This window comes from Nerophis lumbriciformis, linkage group LG07, assembly GCF_033978685.3.
Source record: "Nerophis lumbriciformis linkage group LG07, RoL_Nlum_v2.1, whole genome shotgun sequence".
NCBI lineage: Eukaryota > Metazoa > Chordata > Actinopteri > Syngnathiformes > Syngnathidae > Nerophis > Nerophis lumbriciformis.
In genome coordinates, this window is record NC_084554.2 from 30772501 (window position 1) to 30788074 (window position 15574).

General features: G+C 38.3%; 1 protein-coding gene across 1 annotated transcript; it reads right to left on the reverse strand.

Moving 5' to 3' along the window:
- Positions 1-195: 195 nt before the first annotated feature.
- On the reverse strand, positions 196-10511 carry bmi1a (bmi1 polycomb ring finger oncogene 1a). Its single transcript, XM_072913408.1, has 18 exons — positions 10343-10511; positions 9892-10003; positions 9546-9609; positions 9427-9461; positions 9037-9097; positions 8916-8972; positions 8798-8854; positions 8658-8706; positions 4894-5017; positions 4211-4338; positions 4039-4135; positions 3923-3978; positions 3779-3826; positions 3546-3660; positions 3421-3460; positions 3265-3363; positions 2641-2721; positions 196-1017 (listed from the first exon to the last, which is right to left on the reverse strand). Exons 1-18 carry the CDS (start codon positions 10479-10481, stop codon positions 691-693), a joined length of 1689 nt encoding a protein of 562 aa, XP_072769509.1. The 5' UTR covers positions 10482-10511; the 3' UTR covers positions 196-690.
- Between the last annotated feature and the right edge of the window lie 5063 nt (positions 10512-15574).

Below are 15574 nucleotides of genomic sequence, written 5' to 3' on the forward strand. Positions count from 1 at the left end.
ATTGTGTAATTTACATAAATAGGCATGTCAAATATAATGTACCAGAATAGAATACATCTCGTGGTTTTGATGTTTTATAAATTGTTCAAACTAATACTGTGCAAATTATTTTCTGTTTATTGAAATTTGACAATGCAAACTTATTTCCCGTTAGTTATAACCCAAAAAAATAGATCATAAAAAAGCGTCTCAAACTTGAGTGTATTTTTTTTATTTAGTTTTATACTGTGCAACAGTAACAATACAATAAGTTGTCCATACAGTCGAGCAGATAAACGAATAAACGGGAGAAGTGACGTCACTGAGCTTGAAACGTAGCAAAACCGGAAGCATCACCGCTGATTAAATAGCAATTACTGTATTTTGTATGTACATGTGGTGTCTAAAAACGTTTTTTTACATTGTCTTTTTAAAAAAACAACCCAGCAGAACATAACTGTCGTGGCCATGAGCATGCGTTAAAATATTCAAACACGCGAGGAATAACTGACAAAAACACGGTTCACTTGGGCGACAGGGTTGAATAAAATAAACTACTTCTGTAAATAATAATTCAATGAGAGTAAATGCTTTCGTTTCCCCTAACGCTCTTTCATAATACCTCTTTTGCCTTTTTATTTTGAAATGCTGTACGGAAATGGAAGGAGTAGAAAGACTATACAGTGGAAGTGAGTGTTAGCTTGTTGGCTGTCATCCTGACGTCGTGGATGTTCCGTTCAAAGACACTTTCCTCGGCTTGCCGCTCAGCTGCGTGAAGGGCCGACTCGCAGTCGAAGTCGGGATTCCGTTGACGTTGTTGGTCGGCTTGTGCGGGGGCCGAGGGAGCGGGGACGGCGCTGGGGTGCCCGGGCTCGGCATGGAGGAGGACGTAGACGGCGCCCCCGCGGGACTTCCGGCTTTGTCGCTGGATGAGTCGCTTTCCGGTGCGGAGCGGTTGGCTACTTCCGGCTGCACGTGGCTCACCCTCATCTTCTTACAGTTGGGCCGCACGCGGTAGTGCAGTGGCAGCGGGCCGGTCTGCGGGGCACCGACACCAGTCAGCTCCATTTCAACTCAATGCAATGATTTATTCCAACTTTAGTGGAAAATGTGCTATATTTTAGGGACCTAAATGCAAACATTATTGGAAAATTGTATAGGGCTTTTTAAGTCGTGTTTAAACTAGTAGGGTCTCCAAAAGGCAGCATGAGCGCCTGTATTTTTTTATAACTGCCTAATTCAAACAATTAGCTCTATTTAAATATAGTAATTGATTTAAATGTTGCCTGTCAATGTAGTGTTAAAAGTGATGACAGTTGTCCAAAAAGATGTCTAATAAAAACATTCATAACTTTTATTTCGACTTTAAAGACCCAAGCTCCATGAAGATTGCCCCCATTATACATCCACAAAAGCACAGTAAAGAAATTATGCGCTGTAAAAAAAAAAATCTTTTTACGGTATAATTTTACAGTAAAATACCAATCAAAATGTACTATATCAATACAACAAATGACCCTTGTATGCAATTAACTGATATTTCACAGTAGTTATACATCCAAAAAAGTGCAGGAAACAAAATGTACACTGTAAAACATTACCAGGATTTCTCATAATTTTACAGTATTTTTATGTAATCACAATTTGCTGTTACATAACATTACAACACTTACCACAGTAAAATACTGTAAATATTATACTATGGAAGTAAAGCAATTATTAGCTAGCAATTTGCTGAGAATATACAATAAACATTCTAACAGTATTATGAAAACTGAAACCAGTCCGACTCAGACTCCAGCTTTTGGTTATTTTAGTAATCATGTAATCAGACACATCAGCAACATTTAAATTAAACTTTTAACATGTGTGCATTAAAACACAATAATTAAAAGATCACAGCACACACCACCGCTCTCATGTGCGCTCTATTGCAAGTGCAGTGCGGAAACTATGCCCACATATTTAAAGTTCCGGGCACTCTAATTTGATCCTATTTTTTTTTAGTTGAACTCAAACGATTAATCAAAATCTTTTTTCCTATTGGAAGGAGTCCCTTAAAAGGTTGAAAAAAAGCCCTACATTAGAATATCATCAAAAACTAGTTAACTTCAAAGCTAACCAGTAGTGTTAGGTTTACTCACATCACAAAAATCCTAAACAGTAAAAAAAAGAGATCACAATCTGAGGCTATGATTTGAGATGACGCATGTCTTTGATTACAATTCTAGACATGATTTCAACTAGAAATATCACCCTCACTGTGGGATAAATACATTGCATAATTTATAACTCAAAACATATTAATCATAGTTTGGCTGCCACTATGCTCTTTCCTGTGATGACGGTTCCTTTATTTTTCACAAAGCTTAGTCAATGTGAAAAAGTAAACTGGTTCTGTCATAACCCATAAATGTAAAAAAGGATAATACTCTGTTGAAACCAAAGTAAAAATGCATTGTTGTGGTGCTGGACTTGCATTGATGAGCATTGCTCATCATCATCCACTCTTTGGGATTTTTCACAAGAAAAGCACACAATGACAAACAAACTGCTGAAAGAAATGAGTGAGCTAAAAACATCCCATCTGATGAATCAAATACTAATTTTCTCCACTGTATTGAATTATTAAACATGCAGAATTAAAGTTGTCTCACTCACCCGTCTCCATGTGTAGATGTACGCAATGTCCATTAATGTGTAGTAATCTTTCAGGGGTTCATCTTCATACATGACTTCTACCTGCACACAACATGCCAGCAGGTGTTTAAAGGCATCAATAAATATGAATATTAGGGGTGTACAATCAGTTTAATTTTTGGTTTAGCGAAGGAACAAATGCAAAAAAAAAATGCTTAGCTTTGTGTGAACGTAAAAATGTGCATTAAAGATGCTGAAATGTCAATTATAATATAAACATTAAATATTTATAATATTGAATATTTTTCAGTGGCGGGGATTTAAAAAAATAAAAAATACAGGAAAGTTTGAACAGTGGATATATATATATATTTTTTTTTTTTTTTTTTTTTTTTTTTTTTGGTGAATGCAAGCAATGCAATCTGGTCGACAAGGAGGCTTTTAATGACAAGTGGGTTTTCAAGCTCTGGGTTCTCCTTGGCACTATGGCGAAAAGGCTGCACTGTATCATCTGATTAATAAAAGGCACACTTCCTGTCCCTCACTTTTAATGTGTACCAAAAAAAAAAAAATACATCTGATTATGAATAAATGTACCATTACACCCTCTAATAAAAAAAAGTCATATTTAACAGAAAAAAATACCTGGTGAGTGTTAGGGATGTCCATTTTGCTGCGAAGGAACTTCCTCAGATGCATGATGGTCATTGCTGCTGGACACTGCAGGTACCTTTTGTTTGCCACCTGTGCATTAAATAATAAATACAGGTGTTGCAAAGGTGGTCAAATTAGTTAGCATACCTGATCTTTAGGATGCTTGTCTTCAAGACAACCTGTGAGTCTGCAGAGAGGAACATAATAGAATGTTACTTAATCAATGGGAGCAAAAAAGCAACATAAATGTGCCAAAACTAAGGAAGTGTCACCTGTGGGTGCTCTGATCAAAGAACTCAATAGACAGGCTGATGATTTCATCATCTGTGATTATTCTCTTTTCCTCGTCTGCTACTTCTCCACGATCTTCATTGGAGCCGTTGGAAGCTGCAGGAACACAGAAAAAAATATAAACATTCTGCAATTATTTTCATGGAAACAGTGCAGGTTTTATGAGGAAATTGTGCATGTATAAGAGTAAAAAAATGTGTGAATAAAATCTTACCTTCTACGGGATGCTCAGCATAAAAGTCTCTTCTTCTCTTCATTTCATCTATAATACATCCCATAATTATGAACCATACACTTCATTTTTGTTATTTTTCTTTCAGGGTAAAGTAAAACCCATGAAAATTAAATCAAAACTTACTTTTGAAGAGGTCTGGGACCAGCTTGTAGACAATGTCCTGGAGAGTTTTGTCAGACCTGGAGGACACACTTTCAGTTTCACTTCACTGCAAAGCAACAATGATGAGGACTTCTCACCTGATGTTGAGCAAAGGCTTGGTTTTGTGCACTTGCACGTCACAGATGGGACAATATTTGCTGGCTTCCAGGTAGCGTACGATGCACATTTTGCAAACTGCATGCCCCACAAAAAAAGACAATAAGTTGATAAAAAAAAACTATTTGGTTGCGTTTGTTAGTGTTTGCTCACATGAGTGCAGACACTCGATGATGGTGGTCGCGTCGATGAAGTAACCCCCGCACAGGACGCACATGAGGTGGGGGTTGAGCTCGGTGATCTTGATCCTGGTCGTCCGATGCATGATGACAGAAAGGAGGCTGCTCGCGTGGGGGGAAAAAGAGAGAAAAACAGATAATTGCGTGCAAAAAGAAGAGAAAACGATATCTAAGAAAGCAAAACAAGTCATTAAATGAGCCATTTGGATGCTGCTGTTTGCTTAAACTGTTAAAGCAACATAATCGTGTATGCTAATTTGATTATAAGCACGGGGGACACGTCATCAATCTCCACAAAGACTTCTGTAATATTTTCTAAGACTGGTATTGCCATCAGGACTGAAGGAAATATGGAAAGCCTGCTGCAGAAATACACCAACCGCAAATAAAAACAAATCAGGCAGAATAAAGTAATGTGCACACAAAAAATACACGCAATTATTTTTCAAACATTAAATGTATTTTTTTTAAATCAATAAATATATTTTTAACATGTGTGAGTGTCCGATATTTTTTTTAGTTCAGTAAAAGTTTAAAAAAATAAATGAACATCGGAAAATAAACGAAAATATTGGAGTCGGTTAATATTAAATAAAAAACATGTATACTTCACGTCGTTTCAATGGCAATCACGTGTGCATGACGGTTTCCACTTACAGAGCACAACAAAGCTGCTGGGTGTCATAAATATGAAAAACAATGTCATGTTTTAGTGCGAGCAGGACGAATAACGCCGACAGCGCGGCTGCCATTTTGTGCAAGAAAAATAATAACCCGCCTCCTTTCAAATGAGGCGTTCACGTCGGTTATGGACATCATAAAACCTGCTGAGAAGTACATGTCTGCACTACGCGCTACATCACAATACTTTACCGCAAAATATATTTAAGTGCGGCAAAATGAGCTTGAATGCAACATCGTGCCTTTCACACAATAACGTGTACGCTGTAATCAAAACACCTGCAAAATACGGTTCTTGGATCGCACTTGAATCGAACCTAACGCGTTTTAGAGAGCATGGTTTCAACCTCTGAACGCGTCACTAATAGAATATAGACTATTATCTGTAAAATACGGTTATATAGTGCATCTATAGATGCACTATATAACCGTATTTTACAAAACAAGCTCTGTATACAGAGCTTGTTTTGAACACATGAACGCAACATCTAAGATAGGGTAATTGTATTGCCTCTATAGCGTAGTGGATTTTACAGAGCTTGTTTTGAAGACATGCATGAACGCATTATTTAAGACACGACTGTAAAATTAAACTGCAAGATACTATTCTGATATAATGCACTTGAATGCAAAGTAGCGCCTTCTACGGAGTATATTTCAACACATGAATGCATCATTAAGATATATAAGGTTAACCCCAAAAAAGCGGTTGTTGCAGTGCCACTCACTGTATAAATAAATTAAACACACGGTAGCGTCTTTTACAGAGCTTGTTTTGAACACTTGAATGCATCATTAATAAGACGTAAGCGACATGACTTTTTAGCTATTAGCAGAAAGTCCTGAATGATTTATTTTTTTAAACAAATACACATCTACCGACACGCAAAAAGGCGCTTTAAGTGCCACCTGGATGACAAATAAAACAATTCAAAGCGTTAAAAAAAATCATGCATACACGTGCGAAATAATTTCAACAGAAGTACAACAGTTGTCCATATTTATGAAAAAATGTTTGCATCTGAAACAAACACCGAGACAGAGCTGCCCATGCACGTGGGGAAAAAAGACATTGAATCAACATAGTTTGTTATAATTAACTAGTCACTTGCAAGCCCACGCTGAGGGACAATATGTCACACGCGTTAGCATCAACCTGCTTGTGGAAATATGCACATGGATCAAATCAACATGCAAAAGCATTACCAAGCCACACAAACATAAGCCTTTGCAGAATAGTGATTTCTCATAATGTATATTAAAAAGCAGCATTAATGTGCAGGTGGCCGAGATGATGGCAGCTCCAACGAAAGCGCCCCACTGCCTCCTCGTCCTTGCAAGTTAAGTTAAAAACAGCCAAATAAAAGCAGGAGCGCACACAAACTAAACAAGACGGTGTGCACAAACATGTCAACATGACACCCGCATAGAACCAGGAGGCTCAGGGACAACGTGGTTCCGTTACGGAGATGTTGGATCACAGCGGTGCTCGACACGCCAGCCCGGCGGAGCCCGCTTCGCCCGCAATCTGACACTTTCCTCGTACAAAAAGCACACAAAAACCCGCGCCGTGCACCGTGGAGCCACACAGGCACGCAGCTAAGCTAACCCCCGTGGAACACAGCCGTTATGCGGGGGCTCAATTCGGGTTTAAAGTCGAGATCGGAACCCTTTTTCACCGACAGATCCGCCAAAAAGTGTACACACACACACACACACACACACACTAGGTCCACGTCGCGGCTACACCGATGAAAGCTCAACATCCTCCGCTGAATTGGCGTGAGAAGACCCCCGCCAAAAGAACCACGCTAGACACCCGCAAAGACGCCGAGAAAGCCTACCTGTGCGCCGGGATTGGAGGTGTCGTGCTGCAGGAGAGGGCGGCGGACAGACAATGAAAGTTGGGAGGCGATCAGCAGCGAATGAATCGGAGCCGAGCCGCCATCTTGAAGCAGGCTGCAGACGCTGTCAGCGGCCGAGGCGAGCGCATTTCACACGGGGGTGGGGGCGGGAAGGAACCGACGCTGCCCTCCGCTAGCGACCCTGGGACTTTGCGAGCGGAGCACCGGCAGAGTCCTCCGGCGTAAGTTCGGGTTCGGTCCACACTCGGTGACCGCAAGTTTGCCTCCAAAATAGCCGACTTAGCCCCCCTCCTCCTCTTGAGTGGAAACGCAGCAGCAGCGGCGGCGGCGGTAGTGGTGTGCGCGAGTATGCGTGCGCGCGCGCGCTCCGCGGAAACTGACACCGTCCCCAAAATGGCTTGTACGTGGACGCGCCCACTTCGGTCACGTGACCGCCTGCTTAAGGGAGCCTCGGAATTGCTGTCGGAGGTTACTTTTTCCTCAACACTCCCGTTAAAATGGGAGGAAAAAATAGACGTGCTGTGGTGCCAGTGGGGTAACAAAGAAAATTAGTATCATATTGAAAAATGTATCAGTTATTAACATCACTTTCACAATAAAAGTGATTAGAAAGATCGTTTTTTGTGTAATCTTGTACAATTAAAGATGCTAAAACTAATCCAATGAATATGTTAAGCTAGCACAGTGCTTCTCAATTATGTTGTTACCACCCTCCCTCATTTCTATAAGTACACCTCTGCATAAGTGTATACTTAGCATTAAATATAAAAGAAATATAGATACATTTACAAAAAAGAATACCTTTAACATTGTTTTTGGTCTGTAACAAGAATTGTTTAAAGTGCATCAATTTGCCTGAAAAAAAAAATAGAGTCTTTAAACTATAAACATTTTTCGACCAACTTCAACCATTTGATAATAAATAAATAAAAATTAAATAGACTTTATATATATATATATATATATATATATATATATATATATAAATACATTCAAATTGATCAGCAACATGAACTCAGAGGCACAATATATCAAACACGTTAAGCTACAAAACAAAAAATAAATAAAACAATTTGTGCTGATTTTTTTCAATCAAAATGCGAGTCAACAATAACCACGTTTTGTAGTTCACATATTTTTTTAAGCAGGTTTGAAGTATGGTACTGATGAACCATGTGGAAGAGGGGTTAGTGCGTCTGCCTCACATTACGAAGGTCCTCGGTTCGATCCTGCGCTCAGGATCCTTCTGTGTGGAGTTTGCATGTTCTCCCCGTGACTGCGTGGGTTCCCTCCGGGTACTCCGGCTTACTCCCACCTCCAAAGACATGCACCTGGGGATAGGTTGATTGGCAACACTAAATTGGCCCTCGTGTGTAAATGTGAGTGTGAATGTTGTCTATCTGTGTTGGCCTTGTGATGAGGTGGCGAATTATCCAGGGTGTACCCCGCCAGCCGCCCAAATGCAGCTGAGATAGGCTCCAGCACCCCCCGCGACCCCAAAAGGGACAAGCGGTAGAAATGGATAGAAGCATGTTCCTCGGTGGTCACTTGGGCATCGCACCAGGGGCCCACCCCACAATTTGGGAAGAACTGAATTAGCTGAACAAAACATTTTAGCTTTGTTGTGGAGTAACAGGAGTGTCATATTTAATATATCATTGTTTTTTATTTTGTACAACAAAACCAGAGCTGGCCCACGGGCCAGACTTTGGACACCACTGACATAGTCAAACATTCTTGTAAAGAAATCAAGTAGCATGGGCTCGGATGTGCATATAAAAGTTTGTGTTTGCACACCATGTTTTTATTTGAATTTCAAATACTGATATTGCTCTCATACAGAAACACACACAAAAACACAACGTCACATCTGACTGGCTTTCTCTGCACTCTTTGCAGCATCTTTCAGCTTGCTAAGCATGTCCTGAAAACACACCCCACTTTAATTAACTATGAAAAATAAGATTTAATGTAACATGCATTAGTGTGAATTTTTAAGGTGGACTGTAACTCACCTGTAACTGTTCCATATTGCAGGTGAAAGTGACGTCCTCAGCAGGAACACCTTTGTTCTAACACACACTTTCCATGAGATGACAAAAGAAAACAACAACACAAATAAGGCATTTTTACCTCAGTATTGAGTGATATTAAGTAGAAAGGCTCGTTGACCTTATCCACATGTGCGTTCTGTGGGGAAAACAAAACTTTTGTGACTTTTTGGCCACAACTATTGGATTCTTGTCCTGTATACCTTTACGTGATACTGGAGGCGCCATGACACGTCAGTTATTTGAGCCGGTTGTCTTCCAATGCTAGAAAACATGAATACAGCAAAATGGTATGCTCAGCCTGTACACATTCACGGACTGACAGAAAGTTGGAAAAATATAGAGAACTCTTGTTAAAAATAGAAACTTTCCTCGCTACGGTGTTTAAAAATATCTAAGGCTCAGGACGTTCCTGGGCTACGGGTTGCAGACGTTGAGCAAATATGGGAACTACATATAAATAAATACAACATTGTTTACAAATATATTTTTCTACATAACTTAAAAATAAGCTTCCATTGTGCTCGTTTTAACTAAAGGGTTCTCCTCTATAGAAGATATGGTTAATAACATTACCTTATACCCCAACTTACCTCGCCAGCAAACCTTCTATCTCCTTTTTGTTCTTCTGTAAAATAAGTAAAATGCACATTATCTCGGGTAATGAAACATGTACTATACAGTGTGCAATGTGTATGGGTGTTCAAATCACCTGATAGCAGTTGTGGAAGACCTCTATTCTGTCTGCACTGAATGACAGGTCCTCTAGACAGGAGCTGCAGGGACAAAAACATCAATTACAATCATCATTTGTGAACATTAATTCGTTTTAAACCTTAAATAAGCAACTTATAGTCAGGTGTAATATCAGAAAAACGAGAGTCCGTTGGCAAAACACACACACTTCCAAATATTATTCAGTTCAAAGCACGCATATTAAGACTTAGCTCAGAGACAAAAAGACACCTTGCAACGCTACAGTCGGCGTTGCTTTGAAGTTGAATGGCGCTTTCGCACATTGGCACAGTCCTTTGGATACTCACTAATACAGTCTTTACCTGATGGCGGACTTGTCGGCGTTTTGCCTGACCACCTCCAGGATGAAGGTGGCGGCTGCAGCGTGGATCCTCTTCAGCAGGACCGGGTCGACCTGTTTCAGTTCGGGCTCATCTGCAGAACATGAGGACGGAGCCCAGAAGACGAGAAAGTAACAGATTGACGTCTGCATTGGAAATCAATGAGGATTTGCTTGCGAATGGAAGCTTCAGCTTTCTTTTGTGGACTATCAACATTTAGTGTCATTTAATTAATCGTAATGACATTTACAACCACGGCGACTCTACCAGAACAGAAAAAAATGACGAATAAGACATTTTGGGGATTTTAAAATCAACAAAGGAGGTTTAAGCAGTATGGTGGAGTGTTGTTTTCGTGCTGTGTTTAGCTAGCGGCTAAACCGGAAGTAAAAGTAGCGGACACACAAGGCAGCGGAAGAGGCTGGTAGCTCACCCAGCACGTCCGGGTCCCGGTTGGAGGAGAGCAGGGAACGGAAGGAGACGTCCACCAGCACTGGGAAGCCGACGTGGTCCACGCTAGACGGCTCAGCGAGGGACCGCAATCCTCTCTGTACCGACTCCGACAACTCCATTTTGAAAAAGGCGTGGCCAATGAGGGCACGTGATCCATCAGCTGACGAGGGAAGGGGCGGGGCCAGGAAGCGCTTGCAGAGAAAAACTTCAAACTGTTATCTTTCATTTTAAATCATTACATTACGTCGATTCATAAATTATTAGAATACATTAATACTGAGATGCTCAGTCACAGGACCCATTATTCGGTACACCTGCAAAATGAGATTCTTATATCAATATTTAATGTGTCTTTCTCATTTAAATAATGTGACCAACATATTATAGACAGTTCCTGGGATGAACTGCATACTATAATCGAATTTTTCTTTACATATATTTTTAATACAAATAATCACAACTTTTATTGTGTGAAGGAACAAAGGATGCAGAGATTCGTGTGCCTAATAAATTGTCCCGTATCCAACCTACATTTGCAGAGCTCCTAACATTTACAAAAAAGCATGTGCATTGTGGGCGTTGAATACACGTGAAGCTAAACTTAATCACATCCCATTAATTGACTTGTGTGAAACCTGCTGTCTGGACTGGGAGAAAAATGACCTCAGGAGAGGAAATTCCCTTTTTTCTATAACTATTTCTTGGAAAAAAAAAAAAAAAAGTGTAACTAAAAGATGCATTCCTTGCAGAATGTGCATAAAGCTGCACGGTTCATTCCACTAAATAAGCAACCTTTCCTATCGCGGTGACTTCTGACTTTGCGTCCAAAGTCCAATTTCCTATTTGCGTCACATGCATAATGTGCGCCAAAGCGTCGAGCCTAGTACACAAAATTGATTGTAAATATATAAAGGATAGCAGAAAATCCCATACAACTGTATCTAATAACATTAAGACTATATATAAGATGCTCATTGAATAAAGCCATGCAAACATGTGCATGTTTTAATTTAAACGTCACAAAAAAACTACATATAAATATACATAACAATATACAACATGGAGGTGATGACAAAGTGAACACATCCCCTTTAAGGCTACAAAACACTCGTCGAATGTCTCAAATATAGAAATTAAATGTTATATATTTAATGTCCCATATATAGAAATTAAATGTAATATATTTAATGTTTCAAATATAGAAATTAAATTTAATATATTTGCAATGAATTCTCAAAATATCTTGACAGTTAATATTATATATACTGTACATACATATATATATATATATACATACACATAAATATATATACATATACATAAGTATATACATACATACACATATATATACATACACACACACACACACACACATATATATATATATATATATATATATATATATATATATATATATATATATATATATATATATATATATATATATATACATACATACACACACAGACACAATCCGGCATGCTCTCTATAATTTGGCATTAAAGCAGCAGGGTATTTTTACAGTTTTTCTGCAGGAGCACTGGCCATGTTTTTCACTTAAACATTTGGTGACTTTATAATTAAATTCAGAGCGTCACTGCATATATAAAAGTTCACTTGTTAAATATTAGCTTCAATGCGTTCATGCTGAGGGTGAAAATACTTGCAACAAAGGTTTTTTTTATACTGTATGACATTACCAATTTCTTGTATCATACGGAGTTTCTAATTTTTACTCTTCCCCATTAAACAAGTGACAGTGGATCTAAGCATGATGCAAACTACAACCATAAGAAAATAATAGGCTTGCATGTAAAATAAAATCTCCATATTGCTCCCAGAAGAAAAACTAAATACGCATTGCTTGTAATTTTGTCATAGTTTTGGGGTTCATCGATCTGTATAAATGACATGTTTCAGTGATCATAAATACGCTGATACTATCTATATAATTAGCATAATTAGGTTAAGACTAATAGTGTGTTATTTGGCAAGCCTGTCTTTTTATAGCAGTAATGCAACGATGTCATGTCTTGCACACTTTACGATATGTGTGTGGAATGTGTAATTCAACAATAATATTTATATTTACAGAAGATTTTTACAGGGTGAAAAGGTGCGACCTAAAAACACGCTACTTTGTTGTGGGCAACAGTCGCCGCAGGGTGGCAGTGTTGAGGCGTGTGGCGAGAGAAATGGCGGAACAAAGAAGAGCGAGGGGGCGCTTTGTGTATGTCTCTTTTTTTATGAAGACATATTGATATACCTGCACATGACAATCTATATGGCTTACTCATTGGGCGAATTAGATCATTTACAATATTGCATCGGTACATGTATGATTATTAGGAAGGCGCACAACGCACAATACATAAAGATTTGCTTTTCAACGTGAAATTATGTGACTACACTATTTTCATTATCACAGAGAAATGTCTTAAAAAGTCAACACTCTTGATAAAACATTCAACGCATAAAAATAAGAAGCATATAATCTGCATATCCGTGGCAAACATTTTGTATTAAAATACCATAATAAATTCAATAATATACATTACTCATGTATGCACTTGGTAGTAAAGATTTTGTCAATACTTAATATAATGACTACATATTTTTGCTATTTTCCACTTTTTGCTTCTAAAACGGCCATTGAGTTATTTTTTTAAATCAAACTGTATTCTATTTATAAATACTCACATTAGGTTATATTTTTAGGGATTAAATTAAGTTTTGTTTTGTTTTGTTTTAAACCGTGTTCGTGTTTTCCCTGAGTTCGGCAGCTTCAGCCAGCTGTTCCTGCTCCACTGCGGCCGGGGAAAAGCAGCTTCCTGCCGGCTGCTGCTTCCCCCAGCGGCCGCTGACGGGAGCCCGACGCTCGGCAGAGAGTAGGAAAAGCAGCAGCGGCTCTTTTTCTTTTTTTACATTTTACACTGAGATCGAGTGAGCAGCTTGGTGGACGAACACATCGACAACATAGGGACAATATACATATTTAGAATTAATATTCGCTATTTTCCCCCCAGCACAAGACGCCGTATTTCACAGCTGTTTCAAACCACCGAGCACCTTTGTTCTGGTTTGAACTGAAACTACAAACTAAATCAAGTCATATTCATGGCTTATTTTGCTGTAATGTCAAGAATATATATCGTATTCCAACAATTATTTTGTACAGTACATGAAGAAATATCAGCAAACTGTCATCTTAAAGCAGGGGTTTTCCAATCTGTAAACTGAAAAAAAATGCATTAATTAATACAGTTGTTTTTTTACATGTCGTGATATTTTTCTTCATCCATCCATCCATCCATCTTCTTCCGCTTATCCGAGGTCGGGTCGCGGGGGCAGCAGCTTAAGCAGGGAAGCCAAGACTTCCCTCTCCCCAGCCTCTTCGTCCAGCTCCTCCCGGGGGATCCCGAGGCGTTCCCAGGCCAGCCGGGAGAGATAGTCTTCCCAGCGTGTCCTGGGTCTTTCAAACCACCGAGCACCTTTGTTCTGGTTTGAACTGAAACTACAAACTAAATCAAGTCATATTCATGGCTTATTTTGCTGTAATGTCAAGAATATATATCGTATTCCAACAATTATTTTGTACAGTACATGAAGAAATATCAGCAAAATGTCATCTTAAAGCAGGGGTTTTCCAATCTGTAAACTGAAAAAAATGCATTAATTAATACAGTTGTTTTTTTACATGTCGTGATATTTTTCTTCATCCATCCATCCATCCATCTTCTTCCGCTTATCCGAGGCCTCATTATTCTTTAAATCGGATAGCTTTGAGACGTGTGACTATAACTTAAACATAAGGCAGTATTTAAGACAAGGGTGTTCAAAGTGCAGCCCGGTAGTCATTTGTGGCCCACAGTTCGTTTTTTATTCATTATAAAAAGAAAATGGATTCATTCTTAGAGATATATATTATGAGATATTACAAAGATTTGCTTTGTCAGCTACAGGCATATCTTGACCTACATTGTATTGGTTTTAACATCTTTAATCTTAAACACTTTACAATTAAGCACTGCGACAGAATGCCCCATGGCTTCCTGGTTTCTTACTACAAAAAGTGCGGGGCAAGGGGGCACATGGGGGTCTTAACCCTGGATCAACTTTCATGTGTGCTCTCCCAAAGAAGCATGTCCCCTTTGTTCCACCAAGGCCTTACTTCTCGCCACGGGACCACAAAATGGATGACGCATGACTTATTTTGGACAGTTTCACTACAGCCTCGTTCATCATTAAAAAAAAAAAAAAGAGTATTAAATCCTTACTGCAAGAAAATGCTCAAGGGGAACATTCCTGCATTTGTTTTTCCCACTAATTCAAACGTGTCTTTTTTTTATGTAAAGATCCACTGAAACATTACTAGAAGTGACTCAAAAGGCTCCATCCTCTATCATACACCCATTTTCTTATTATTGGAATTGGACTCATTTTGTAGGAAATCTTACTAAATTCTTATAAGTAAAAATATAGTTACTTTTTGTGGGACATTCACATACTGATATAGACCAAATACTTGGAAGAACAGCATTTACGTTTTTATGAAAACCTACTAAATACTTGGAAGAACAACAATTACTTTTTGTATGAAATACTACTAAATACTTGTAAGAACAACAGTTATTTTTTGTATGAAATACTACCAAATACTTGTAAGAACAACAGTTACTTTTTGTATGAAAGCAAGAACAAGTTACTTTTTGTTTTAAAAAAAACCTACTAATTAATTGTAAAAACAACAGTTAATTTATGTATGAAATATTTCCTCCTGATTACAACATATCACTTTTTTATTGTACAAATCTACTAAATTCTATAAAAAAAGGTTTGGAAGCACAAATTCTGTCATACTTAAACATACAATGTAACAATGAGCTACTACAATATTGTGTACTATACGGCCATGATTTGTTGAGTGAATTCCTAATAATTTCCAAAAAAAAAGAAAAAGAAAAGAAAAAGCTCAGAAGTAACAATTCCATCATATTTAAATTTGCCACTCGTTACGATGAGCAACTTTTTGTTTGAAATGCCATAATACAGTATCTGTAAATTTAAAGGACAATTTCTCTATAGCATGCATGCATGAGTCCCTAAATTACGATCACCGGTGTACACATTCTGGCCCACGGGAAGTCCTAAGTAAAAAAAAAAAAAGTATAAATGAATGTATATATATATATATATATATATATATATATAT